Source organism: Martes martes (genome assembly GCF_963455335.1).
Source record: "Martes martes genome assembly, chromosome: 3".
Taxonomy (NCBI): Eukaryota; Metazoa; Chordata; class Mammalia; order Carnivora; family Mustelidae; genus Martes; species Martes martes.
This window is the reverse complement of record NC_137890.1, coordinates 55400889-55415103: the sequence shown is the minus strand read 5'-3', so window position 1 is coordinate 55415103 and position 14215 is coordinate 55400889. Positions and strand designations below refer to the sequence as shown.

The 14215-nt window shown below is 40.2% G+C and overlaps 2 protein-coding genes across 2 annotated transcripts in view; one reads left to right on the top strand and one right to left on the bottom strand.

Moving 5' to 3' along the window:
- The window catches only part of GPALPP1 (GPALPP motifs containing 1), a 39293-nt gene extending 36460 nt beyond the window's left edge, over positions 1 to 2833 (bottom strand). The window contains exon 1 of the mRNA XM_080799538.1: positions 2657 to 2833. Within this exon, the coding sequence (XP_080655664.1) occupies positions 2657 to 2771 (115 nt within the window). The 5' untranslated portion in view covers positions 2772 to 2833. The remainder of the gene's footprint in view (positions 1 to 2656) is intronic.
- Positions 2790 to 14215, top strand: part of NUFIP1 (nuclear FMR1 interacting protein 1) — a 45217-nt gene continuing 33791 nt past the window's right edge. Inside the window, exons 1-5 of the mRNA XM_080799537.1 lie at positions 2790 to 3373; positions 5391 to 5473; positions 7552 to 7650; positions 8391 to 8453; positions 9291 to 9367. Coding sequence (XP_080655663.1) covers positions 2965 to 3373; positions 5391 to 5473; positions 7552 to 7650; positions 8391 to 8453; positions 9291 to 9367 — 731 coding nt within the window. The 5' untranslated portion in view covers positions 2790 to 2964. The remainder of the gene's footprint in view (positions 3374 to 5390; positions 5474 to 7551; positions 7651 to 8390; positions 8454 to 9290; positions 9368 to 14215) is intronic.

Below are 14215 nucleotides of genomic sequence, written 5' to 3'. Positions count from 1 at the left end.
TATAACGCACAGCAGGGTACTGTTAACTGCCAAAAGAGGGAAACTACTCAAATGTCCATCAGGAGTAAAATGGGTAGGATACTGCAGAACATTCACATAATAGACTGCTAGACAGCAGTGACAATAAACAATCTGCGGTAACACCCACAATAATTCATCAACATTATGAATCTCACAAATAATGTTATGCCAAAATATGAAGCCAGTTACAAGAGAGTTCATATTGTATTCTTCCATTTACATAAAGCACACAAAACCAATCTACGGTAAGTCAAGACAGTCATTCCCCTTTGGTTGAAAGAGGGATGGGGAGGTAGTACCTGGAAGAGGGCAAGAAGGGAACTTCTATGGTGTAACCAAGTGTATTTCAAGGATATTGGTACTGATAAACTTAAGAAACCAGACAAAAGAATAGTGAGATAAGAAGTATCTCAAGATGGGGTATCTGGGTGGCTCAGTGGGTTAAGCCTCTGCCTTCGGCTCAGGTCATGATCTCGGGGTCCTGGGATCAAGCCCCGCATCGGGCTCTCTGCTTGGCGGGGAGCCTACTTCCCCCTCTCTCTCTGCCTGCCTCTCTCCCTACTTGTGATCTCTCTCTGTCAAATAAATAAATAAATCTTTAAAAAAAAAGAAATATCTCAAGATTTTTTGGCCAACAGTTCTAGGATCAGTCATCCAGGAGGTTATGAAGGGAACGGAATTATAGTAGGGGGGATTTTAGGTGTTAAAAAGAACATGCTGTGCGTAAGAGATTGTGCTTGGTGAGCAAGTGGCCAACAAATATCTACCAAAGATCTTTTATGTGCCAGGCGGGGTAAAACTTTGTCAAGATAGAGGGGAGTACATACACACACAGTGTTAAGTGCTGAGGGTGGGGGTGAGAAGAGAAGGAATACACAAAAGAAACAAACACAAGAGAGTAGACAGAGAAAGGAGTACCTGAAATAAATGCTGCAGAATGATGGAAGCCAATCATAATTAAAGTATCTATTTGGGAGATCAGTGGTTATTTACCTGCAAATCCTACCTTGGTTTAAGATCAGAGAATATGGTGAACCAAAAACAACATACATGTAGAAACCCAACTAAAAAACCTGGTTAACCCCACTTTCCTTCAACTTTAGTTGAAGGGATCCTTCCTTGCTAAAAATAAACATGACTTGTTGGCAGTTTTAAAAGAAGGGAGATCTGGAAGAGAATCTCTAGGTGGAAACATGCCCTCTACCCACCCCCGCACCGCCCCCCCCCCCCAGTCAAAGAATGAAAATTAGATTAAGAAATTGGAGGGTTAGGGGAGCTTGGGTGGCTCAGTCCCTTAAGTGGCTGCCTTCTGCTGGGGTCATGATCTCAGGGTCCTGGGATCCAGCCCTACATCAGGCTTCCTGCCCAGAGGGGAGTCTGCTTCTCTCTCTCCCTCTGCCTCTCCCCTTGGCTTATACTCTCTCTCCCTCTCACTCACTCTCTACTCTTTCTCAAATAAATAAAATGGTAAAAAAAAAAGAAAAGAAAAGAAAAAGAAAGAAACGGGTGGGTTGGTTTTCCAGTTTTACTCTTTTCCAACTTTGGTGTCAATCCCAGTCTACAAATTAGAGCAAACATTAAAGGAGACAGAAAGCATTTACTTGGTAAGTGCTCACTCTGTTAAACTAGAAGATCATACTGCCATGGTGAGGCAGATACGTCACAGATCATTTTTAAAAAGTATATTAAAGGGGCGTCTGGGTGGCTCAGTGGGTTAAAGCCTCTGCCTTCAGCTCAGGTCATGATCCCAGGGTTCTGGAATCGAGCCCGGCACCTGGCTCTCTGCTTAGCGGGAAACCTGCTTCCCTTCCTCTCTCTCTACCTGCCTCTCTGCCTGCTTGTGATTTCCGTCTGTCAAATAAATAAATAAATAGATAGAATCTTTAAAAAAAAAAGTATATTAAGTATGTTATGTAATTAAGTAGAAGAAAACCCGGGGAAAAGGAAGGAGTGACCATTCTTGGGAGAGTTTGGAAAAGCTTCACTGAAGTCTTCACTGACATTTAAGCTGGGCCTTGGAGAATGGAGTAGGAATATGTCAAGAAGTGGAGTGAGGCCAGAAAGAGCCTACAGTATCGAGGAACAGCGCAGAAACTCGGGACTGGTTTCAGCACTGGGCCGTGTGTTCCATATACAATGACAGAAAGAGGAGCGAGAAAGGTAGGCTGGAGACTAGGGAGCAGAGCATTTTCTACAAGAGCCAAGAGCATGATACGTCAGAAGACGAAATGGCACAGAGGTTAGGAGCACTGGCTGTGTTCTAAATCGGGCTCCACCGTTTATTCGCTATGCGATCTGCGCAACAGTCTGGGCCTCAGTGTTAGCGTTTGTAACATGGAAATGATACTCTTTGCTTTATACAGTTGCTAGGAGAATGAAATGACCGAATGTGTATCGATCGTTTAGCACAGGGTCCAGCCCACTTACCGCTAAATGAGAATACATCATCGTTGTCATGATTATCAGCCCACCCTCCCCTACCCGCTACCGCTAAAGAAGCCAAGTTAGCTCTGTTCGGCCGCGCCCACAGGCCACCGCTCCGCCCTCTCAGGCCTTACACCTCTATTCAAAGAGTGGGGCCGGGCCAGAGAAGGGGCGGGCGGGCCTGGCGGGTAGCGACCACGCCGCCGCTTACCAGGGCTGGGGTCTCGCTCCTCGTCCTCGGTTGTCCCGCGGGCCTTGAAGCCGGGCGGTAGCGCCGGCCCGATCAGATCCCTCGCCATCCGCAGTGGCGGACACTGCTCAAGCATACAACTCTAACCACGCAGAGTCAAGTCTACCCAAGAGGTAACCCGGAATCCGTCGGAAATGCAGGAAGTTTTCCCGGCGCCTACCGATGACGTAGAAGCCCCTGGTTGGCAGAGTCGCGTAATTCGCGAGAACGGAGGTGACGCATAAGGCTTGTGCCACATTCGCGTGCTGGGTTCCCACCTGGCGGGAGGCATGGCCGAGCCGGCTAGTGATTTCGTGACTTCTGCAGGGTGGTTTCCAGCATCCGAGCTGACCCCCACTTTGGGGCCTCCGAGCGACACTGCCGCGCAGCGGGACAGCTGGATGCTCTGGGCAATGCTGCCGCCGCCGCCACCACCACCGCCTTCGTCGTCCCCCCCCGTAGCAGGGTCACAGCCTTCCTCAGAGAAGCAGCCCCCTCAGGAGGCCCAGGCTCTCCCCGAGGCGCCTCCTCCCTTCGACGCCCAGATTCTTCCCGGGGCACAGCCTCCCTTCGACGCCCAGTCCCCGCTTGATTCTCAGCTTCACCTCAATGGCCAGCCTTCCTGGAATTTCCAGGCTTCGACATCATGGTATTGGAGACAGTCTCCTGGTATTTTTCCTGGGCATCAGAACGCTCCAGGTAGGCTGTTACTCCTCTCCTTACCACCCCTTTACTTTTCGTCTCCCCTTCTTCCCTCTCTCACTTCTCCTTTTTCCTCTACTTCTGATTCTGCCCTGCACTCTTGGAGGCTTTTCATTCATGTCTCATAATTTGTCCCACAGTAATGTTTTTCCCGGCCTATTCAGTCAGTCCAGCAGTTATTTATTGAATTCCAACTATGTACCAGGAACTGGGAACATAGCAGTAAAGGAAACATACAAAAATCTCTATCTTTATGGAGCTTAACATTTCCTGGTGGCAGAAGACAGAATAAAGCAGTGTGTATTAGAAAGCAATGAGTGGTATGGGGAGAGACACGGCAAAGAAGAATGATAGGGCAGTTTTAAATGTCAGTGTCAGTCATAAGGAAGGTGACATTCGAGCAAAGACTTTAGGGAGGTGAGGAATCAGAGCTGTGGATAATCTGGGGGAATAGGGTTGTAAGCAGAATGAACTGCAAGTGCAAAGATTTTGAGGCAGGAGCTGTAAATTGGAGCTGAAGCCCATGTGGCTAGAGAGGAAAGAGCCCCAGGTGGAATTGTAGATTGGGGAAGAGGGCAGACCTGCTAGAGCCTTGTAGATGTTGGGACTTTGACTTTTTACTCCTGTGATAGGGGCAGTTTAGGGGTGTAACACGATTTGATTTATATTTTAGAAGGATTAATGGGCCACTGATGGGAATTGACTTAAAGGGAAACGAATTAAGAAGCTTTTGCACATACGCAAGTGAGAGATACTAGCGACTTGGACCAGGGTGGAGCTCAGGAGATGATGAGAAGTGTTGGATTCCAGATCTATTTTGAAGGTAGGGTAGGGCCAACATGATCTCCTGAAGGATCAGATATAAGGTGTGAGGTAAAGATGAGAAAATAAATTTTTTTGCCAAACAAGCAGAAGAATGGGAGTGGAACAGATTTGGAAGGAAGACCAGGAGTTGAGTTTGGAGTATGTTTGTGTCAAATAGAGATATTGGATAGGCTGTTAGTTTGTACTTTCTAGGGGAGATTTGTGGCTGGAGCTGTGAATTTGGGTATCATCAGCATATAGATCATGTTTAAATCCACGAGTTTGTTCACTTAAAACCCTTCTCCAACTCTGCATAAGATTTAATTTACATTAACTTGAATCCACATCAGTGTTTGGGTTCCAGCCAAATGCTGGGAATAGGAATGTGCCTAAGACAGTTCTAAGTCAGATGAGATGAGCTCATAAATGTAAATCAACACAGCATGACTGGTGATGGAGGCATATGAAAGGTGATTTCAGAGTGTAGAGGAAGTTGGGGAAAGCTTTTGGAAGAAGTGTCTTGGGAGAGGTGTGAGTACAAGGTGAGTTCTGAGAAATGCGTTGTTCTGATGTGACTGAAGCAAAGTAAGTGGAGGGTATGGAGGGAAGAGTAGGTTGAGGAAATAAACCGAGATCTCATTAGAGGACTCTGGAAAGCCATTTATAGATTGTCTAGCAGGATTGTGACCAGTGGAGGATTATTTTGTGATGTCAGTGTGCAAGGTCTGTCAGAAGAGAGGGGTTAGGAACTGGAAGACAGTGGGGTAGGCTGTCAGAGTAATCAAGGTGAAAGATAAGGGTTTCAGAATTGAGTCATGGCAATAAGACAGGAAAGAATTTGAGAGAAAGTATATTTCACAAGGCTCTGTTTGCCTGGTGTAAAATTGATGCTGAAAGTACTATGTTGGGATTTTATTGTTTACATTTCTACTGTTTGAAATAACTACAAGAAATTTCATCAGGTTAGAGTGGCCACTCCTTTCTTTACTTTGACACCTAAAGTATGTATGGACTTGTAATCTTACCAATTATGTATTCATTTGAAAAATATTTATTTGGTAGACTATTCTTAATCTTTCTTAATATGTTTGAACTACTATTCTTCTTAGAAGAGGTAGTTTTTGCTCAAGTATTTGTGACATGTTAGGGCAAATAAAAATTTTAAAATTGTGTCGTTGCAAATATTTATGGATTTCTTTTTGTTTTTTAGTTAAACATCCTTATTTTCCACGAAAATATGATCCGAAGTTCACTGATGTCAACTTCCCTCCCAGTAGAAAACAGAAAAAAAAGGTATTTTTAAAGATAGTCTTGAATGTGACACTTGGGTCCCTATGTCATTGTTTCATGCCTTATATTTCTATCATAACGGTCTCAATGTTTTGCATCCATTTTTGACACAGTGAGGCCTTGCTAAAATAGGATCTTAACTTTAATAAAAACTTTAAGCAAAATCTTTTTGAGAAATAAATGGAGAAATTGTAGAAAAAACATTCAATCCAGTTCAGTATATTTTCATGAATAAATGTAATTGAGAATTATATTACTAGTAAGTGTAAATGTTATTAAACCTTGCTGAGCTAAAAAAATGTGTGTATGTATATATGTATGTGTGTATATATATACACACACACACACACACACACACACGTATATTAACAAATTGGGATGGGAAGGTTGGAATTTAGGGAGAAAAAATGGAAATCCAAACTTTTCTCTTATAAAATTGAAAGCATGGAGTTAAGAACAAATTACAATGACATAAACCTTTTATATTTTATGAGCTTTTTCTTTATAACACAGATCTTTTAGGAACAAATATTTCTGTGTTTAAAAAAAGCATTTGCAGGGCTCCTGGGTGGCTCAGTTGGTTAAGCGTCTGCCTTCGGCTCAGGTCCTGATCACAAGGTTCTGGGATCGAGCCCCGCATTGGGCTCCCTGCTTGGCGGAAAACCTGCTTCTCCCTCTCCCTCTGCTTGTGTTCCCTCTCTAGCTGTGTCTCTCTTTGTCAAATAAATAATTAAAATCTTCAAAAAAAAAAAGCATTTACAGCAGTTTTTCTTTTGTCAAATTCAATTAAAATTAAATTTAATGTTCATAATTCGTTTTTTTTTCTATACCTGAAGTAATGTCTGAAATTGTTCAGACAAGGTCTTTTTGTGTTATCATTGTTATTTATTATTTGTTCATCTTAATTCATTGTAATGCTTCAGTTCTTTTCAGTAGTGGGTATTTACCATTTTTATGAAAAAAAGTTATTTTTTTAAAATCAGGATCAACTCTTGGTTATGCTTCAGAGACCAAATCTTAAAATAGGCTTCCTTTATTATTATTTTTTTAAAGATTTATTGATTTATTTATATTAGAGAGGGGGAGAGAGAGCTCGCACATAGATGTGCACAGAGGGAAGGGGCAAAGGCAGAGAGAATCTCAAACCTACTTCCCAGTGAGCACTGAACAGACTGGGGCTCAATCTCAAGACCCTGAGATCATGACCTGAGCTGAAATCAGGAGTCCTGGATGCTTAAACGACTGAGCCACCCACGTGTCCCAGGCTTCTTTTATTCTGATGAGGGTTATAAATCTGGTCTGTTTTAAGGTATATAAATGTCAAGGTGCCTTGCTGGCTCAGTTGGTAGAGCATGTGACTCTTGATCTTGGGATTGTAAGTTTGAGCCCCAAGTTGGGTGTAGAGATTACTTAAAATCTTTAAAAAAAAAGTAATGTCATTATTTTAGAATGAGTTGAGTAAAGTCTACAGCATGAAATTAGTATCCTTCTTCATTTTGGCATGGGAACTGTGGAGCTAACACTAAGAAAATATTGTGCCTGTATAATGTATTTATTAACATAATCCCAACATTAAACAATGGGAAACCATTTCCTATATAGTCTGTTATGGTGGTTATCTTTTTTTGTTTTATGTTTAAACATAAAAATAGCAAATTTGAAAAAAAAAAACTGACCTTTACTCAATAATGTTTTCTTCTTTTTGGGTTTTAAAAAATGTGATATTGTTGTTTTTCCTATAAGTTAGAATGCTGTTTTTACCATGAATATTGATTATTAGATCATTTTGACATATGCTGTACTCGTAATTAGATTACCAGTTTGAAATCTATTCACAGATTATATGTGCTTTACTTAGATTTAAAATTTCTTTACCATGCCTGGCTTTTCCTAATGTATTTCCAAAAAATAAAATAAAAGAAACAAATATCCCTTCATTAGAAATGTACTCAAAAGTTTCTCCCACATATAGGGGTTATGTGAAAAATCAAAATACATACCACTGGAAGGATAGTTATATTTTTATTATTGATTAAACTTTTTTTATCAAAAGCCTAATGCCTCTCTGTTTTTGTTTGCAGAAAAGAAAGGAACCAGTTTTTCATTGTTTTTGTGATACCTGTGATCGTGGTTTTAAAAATCAAGAAAAGTATGAAAAACACATGTCCGAACATACGAAAGTAGGTTTTTCTTGGTTTCCCTCAAATTGATAGCAAAGTGGGTATATTTGATAGAAATTCTGAGCTTTTTTCCTTAAAAGTTTATAATTTTCAAAGAAAAGTTGTTTGATTACTTGACAAGTTGAGACGGAGACCCTGGGATTTGCAGTTTGAGGGCGGGGAGCCCACTGCTTTAGAAAGAGGCAAGATGGCGGCAAAGAAGGGAGGTCCAACAGCTGTGTGTGTGCATATCCTCTGCTTTGTAAGGGTGCTGGACCTCACCTACGGTCCCCTCTATCATCTTTGTGTGTTTTTTCCCCTTAAACACTTCCCTTGACTATTTAATCACACTGTAATTTGCCGTGGCCCATTACTCTCTAAGGATGGTCTGGACCTTATTAAGTACTTTTGAGAAATTTTTAATCAGAATGTTCTTAATTTGGAAAGGTTCTTTTCAGTTAATAGGAATGCCCCTTCAATTTGGGAATTAAGAAAATTTTATAACATTGCCGATGTCATGCATTTACTAAGTAGAGAAGTAAGTGATATGTATTATTGTTTTATATGCTTTGAGAATGTCATTCCTTTTTAAATACAATCCTGTTTTGAAATGCTGTTTTGCTATGGACGTAAGTATCAGATGATAACACAAGATAGATGGGATAACTATGTAATTCAACCAGATTATGTCTGAATATGTAGTAGTAGGGTGAATTTAGTATGGAAAACATTGAATGGTCTTTTTTTCTAAACTCTTTCAGTGTCCTGAAGTAGATTGTTCTTTTAGTGCACATGAGAAGATTGTCCAGTTCCATTGGAGAAATGTAAGTTCTTGTGTGGGTTTTTGTTTTTTTTTTAAATTCATGCTGTTTTTATTTCATTGATTTGCTATCCACAGCTCTTCGTTTACATAGCCTAATAATAAGTAACAGTCATGGAGTACTTTGTACTTTGTATTATTCAATTTAATCCTCACAAACCACTATGTGAAGCAGATAAATATTGGCCAGAGTTAATAGATTTTAAAAAAATGACTTGTCCAGGGCCTTAGAAATGATTCTTGCACTTGAGTTTCTTGACCACACATTCTATACTTGTTTTACTACATGGTGCTGCTTCAGATCATTCTGTTTATTCATTATTTTTTTAGTTACCTCAGTCAGTTTTGGTTGGTCGGTCATTCATTTGGGTATTTGATGTCAGTTGGGAAATAATGACATACCTACTTTGTAACTAAAGTTATGTTACTCCTTTTTTCTTTATCAATAGCACTAATCTAAACACATAAATTACTCTTTCCTTTAAAGGGGGAGTCATAATAATGGATAGATAACACCTGCTTACTTTGTTTTAAAATTGTCTCTGCTAAAAAAAAAAAAAAATAAAAAAAAAAAATAAAATTGTCTCTGCTAATAAATTTAATGTTGAGTACAGAGTCTCCATTATCCCTCATGATACTGGAAATTTAGTCAGAAACATAAAACATGAGGGTGCCTGGCTGGTTCAGTCAGTATAGCATGTGACTGTTGATCTCAGCGTTGTGAGTTCAAGCCTTGGGGACATGGAGCCTACTTTAAAAAACAAAAAGTTAAAAAACAAAACAAAAAACAACCAACACATACAATATGCTTCCTGATGTTCAGCAGGCTTTTTCTCCCTAGATGCATGCTCCTGGTATGAAGAAGATCAAGTTAGACACTCCAGAGGAGATTGCAAGATGGAGGGAAGAAAGAAGGAAGTGAGTCAAGAGTTCAGAACTAGTGAAATAAATTTCCTGTACTGTGGCAAGGTTGACTACTTCCAAATAATGCCCGTTCTGGCCCTAATGAGTACTTTGGAAAAGGAAATGATGGTGTTTTTTAACATTGCAAATATTCCTCTGAAAATGACTAGCACTAATTTTGCTGTTCTTCGGGTTGGTATATAGTGAATTTGAGATTGTTACTTGATGTTTTAAAAAGAAGTGTACAGTTTTTACTAGGGCAGTTTTGATTCATTGAATTCCCTTATAATGTTGATACTAGGGAATGGGGGTGTGAGCTATATTATATGAGGTTTGTTTTTTGTTTTTTAAATTTTATTTATTTATTTGACAGACAGAGATCACAAGTAGGCAGAGAGGCAGGCAGAGAGAGAGGGAGAAGCAGGCTCCCCGCTGAGCAGAGAGCCCGACGTGGGTCTCGATCCCAGGACCCTGGGATCGTGACCTGAGCCGAAGGCAGAGGCTTTAACCCACTGAGCCACCCAGGTGCCCCATATGAGGTTTGTTATTGTGTAAGTTTTGAGAAGACCTAATAGGAACTCTTTGTGAATAACTGGTGTCATCATGGGACCGTACTCTACTCTTTGAGGGGAGCTACTGCATGCCTCCTATGTTAGATGTTCAGTGCTCAGGCAGTCATGAGTGGGTGCTCTTATTCAAAAATATATAATACTTCACTATGTTTTTCTTTTGATTTTTTTTTCTCCCCCAACAAAAACTTGTTGGATGACTGCAGTATGCTTGGTAGAGGAAGTATAGCAATGATACATGCGTTTATCCTTAATTAAAAAAAGACCAGGAATAAATAAATAAAATCTTTAAAAAAAAAAAAAAAGACCAGGAATTCTTTCCTGTGAGTAATGGCTAAGAAAATTCAGTCACAACATGACTTGTGGCTTTATGCTTGTTAGGGAGAAAGTTTAATAGATGTCTAGCTAGATATACTCGTGAAAAATCCCAGGGGGACACTCTTTTACTATCTTCTCAGAAAGAAATATGACGGCTCATGCTGAATCTGAAACCAGGCAGAACTATTGAATGGTCAAATGCATTTTTAAGTCAGATGATGTTTTTCTCGAGTTAAAAAATGAGGTACCTGTACCCCTGGGGCTAATAATACATTATATGTTAATAAAAAATTTTTAAAAAAATGAGGAGAGCCTGAGATGAGAAAGAGGATAGTTATCTTCTGAGGTCAAGAAAGGTACTTAAAACTCTATGAACCAGCAGGTGAAATTTTTGCTTTGTTCAACTTAATTTTTTAGTTTATTTTTAAATCCAACATTTTTATCTGTAACAAATAATTTGAGACTGTGTTGGCTTTATGGAAAGAGAATGTTAGTAAAATTATGGGTGTTTATTATCACCACTGTTGTCATCCCCAGAGTCTGGGTATGTGAGTGAGATAAGCTTGATCGGATGCCCAGCAAACAATAAAGTATGACATGGCATGTTTTATTAGTTCGTTAATATGTGCCATGGGTACAATGTGAAGTTGTGAGTAAACGTACCAATGAGAAACAGCCCAGGGTATCTTAATGCTTTTATATAGCACTCACTGTCTCACTTGTAAGTCTCTTAAAATACATGTTTTTGGTTTTTTTTAATATTTGAGTATGGTCAGCACATAATGTCATATTGGTTTCAGGTATACAGTGTAGTAGTTCAACAAGTATATAGATTATGCTGTGCTCGCCACAATGTAGCTACTGTCCGTCACCACACACTATTATAATACCATTGACTATATTCCTATGCTGTACCTTTTATCCCAGTGACTCGGTCATTCCATAACTGGAAGCCTGTGTCTCCCACTTTCCCTTCACCCATTTTTCCCTTCACCTATCCCTTCACCCACCTCCCCTCTAGCGATCATGAGTTTGTTCTCTGTGTTTATAGGTTTGATTCTGCTTTTTGTTTATTATTTAGTTTTATTTTTCAGATTCCACTTATAAGTGAGATCACATGATATTTGTCTTTCTCTTTCTGACTTACTTCACTTACCATAATTCCTTCTAAGTCCATCCATGGTATCTTCAATTTTTAATTTAAACCCACTTGCATATGCAGTGTCGTGGCAGATGTTACACTGTTAGGTGAAAAAGTTAGTGACTGCCCTTTAAAGCTACAGGGATAATTCTGTGGGAAACCAGCATAAACATAAAGATTTAGAACCAATTGAGAGCAAACAGAATTTAGTTGAGGGGTATATAAATATCAGTTATGAATACTGTAAAATGCAGAGATGGATGAGGGTGAGGGGATGATCAGAAGAATTTAATTTTGAAGCAAGTAGAATCTAGCCAGTCAGTGTGGACCTGGTAGACTTAGAATTTTAGTCACATCTTTGGCTAACACATGAAGGAGTTTAAGCCACCAGGAGTGGAGTATACTGGAATGCCTTTTTCTCTTTACCTCCTAGGCAGAATCTTATCTTGAGAGACCTGTGTCAAATGTCACCTCAAATGTCACTCTCTTCTTAATCTTCATTTTCTTTATCTCAGTGCCGCCAGAGTACTAGTCTGTAATGAGATAAGGAACTTGTATTAGAATGTAAATTGATACATTACTTTTTTTTTTTAAAGATTTTATTTATTTATTTGACAGACAGAGATCACAAGTAGGCAGAGAGGCAGGCAGAGAGAGAGGAGGAAGCAGGCTCCCCGCTGAGAGAAGAGCCCGATATGGGGCTCCATCCCAGGACCCTGGGATCATGACCTGAGCTGAAAGCAGGGGCTTTAACCCACTGAGCCACCCAGGCGCCCCTGCTTTTTTTATTGAGAGAAAATCTTGGTGAAGATGTCAGCTGATTTAAATATTTACTTAGTAACATAGTTGGTTTATACTCTGGCTTCAGCGTGTGGATTGGCTGCCAATCCATGGACCACCCTAACCTAAGGCAGTATGGACTACCTCATTTGTGACTATATAGCTTATGAATACAACCACGGTAGCACCTGTTGCATAGTGTGCTAGTCATCCCTAGTCTTGGACATCTTTGATTCCACTGCACTTTACACTGTGCCTGGAATTTAGTATGTGGAGAATAAATATTTGTTGATTGAATTTCTGTTAAATGGTACAGGGTAGGAACACCCAGTCTCAGCATGAAGGGTGCTCAGCCAATTGCATGGTCAAACTTAGAAGCAGTTAGGACCATAACGTGGTTTGACTTAGTGAAGGACTCAATATGCATGGCATATCGAAGCACCTTGCTCCCTTTTGCTGGCTTCTTTATTGATAGAGTTGTTTCTCCTCACAGCTCCCTAAGTATGTGGTTATTTTGTTGTGTTTTGTTTTTTGCTTTGCTTCTTTGTTTTTATCAATGGTTATATCAGAGGAATAATAAAACAAGAAGAATTAACACAGAGGAATAATAAAACAAGAAGAATTAACTCCATTTCCTGTCTGATATTTAGTTTTTAAAAGGATTTTTTTTTTTAAGATTTTATTTATTTATTTGACAGAAATCACAAGTAGGCAGAGAGGCAGGCAGAGAGAGAGGAAGGGAAGCAGGCTCCCCACTGAGCAGAGAGCCCGATGCGGGGCTCGATCCCAGGACCCTGAGATCATGACCTGAGCCGAAGGCAGAGGCTTTAACCCACTGAGCCACCCAGGCGCCCCTGATATTTAGTTTTTGAAGATGGAATGCCGACGGTGTTGAAGATTGTATCCTGCTAGATGGGATGGAAGTGACCTAACTGCTAAAACACTAGGCTGTTGTTCCCCTTGCTACTTAGCCTGACTTTGATCAGTTGGGAGTTAGTGCAGCTCAGTGGTGCCAGGCCCTTTTATAAATGTCTAATTCTTTTGAGGTGGATGACAATGGCTGCTAGTCAGTATAGATTATAAAGCAGCTAGGAAGTTAACTAAACTCAGTTGTTGAATCTTGCAAGTTTTGAGTTCACTTAAGTGAGTAGGAAAGGTCTGAGGTGAGTTTCTAATTTGACAGCTTTTGTTCTCTTATCTCTGGTGGCTGTATAAATTGAATCATGAACTTTGAGAAAGTTAGACCAGTATTAATGATGGTCACCACTTTCAATGACTGTGTTATACAAGTCCAGCTATTTCACTCTCACAGTCCTTCTTCCCTCTTTCTCAGCATGTAGTCTGGGGGAGGGCAGTGTTCCTTGGCAAAGGGAGGTTGAACTGAACTCAGATCTAATTAGGAAAAGATGAGGGGAGGCGGGGGGTCATATCTAGATGGATTGGCATGTTCAAGGAACTTGAGTGTAGGTAAGAGATGATAGAAGTTTTTAAAAGATGGCAGTGATGTGGACAGAAAGAACCAGGTGGATATAGAACACTTGGGTGGTAAATGGGCACTATTTGGGGATTGGATGATAAGAGGTTCAGGAGGAAAGAGGTTTTGAGACTTGCGGATTCCCCTCTGAGCCCCTCTGAACAGTGAATTGTGGAATAAGGTTTGGATGTATTGATTTTGGACATTGTTGAGTGTCAGGAGATTCTGAGATATGTATTTGAAGATGTTGCATAGACATTGGGTCTTGGACCAGACTGGGCTGGAGATATATATTTTTAAATCCTAAAGTTAAAATGTAAAGACATCCCCCCACTCCCGAGAGAGAGGATAGAGTGAAAGGAGAATACAGCCTCACAGTAAAAACCAGTAAGACTTCCAAGTGAGGGCTGGGGAGGTAGAAGAAAATTAGGAATATGACATGTCATGGAAGCCAGTAGAGGGGAGGATTTCAAGAAGGAAGATATGATTAGTGGTAGCAGTGTAGTTTGCTGTATTAAGGGGGAATAAAACAAGAATAAAAAGTGACTATTTGATTTTGTGACATATAGGGCCTTCTTGAT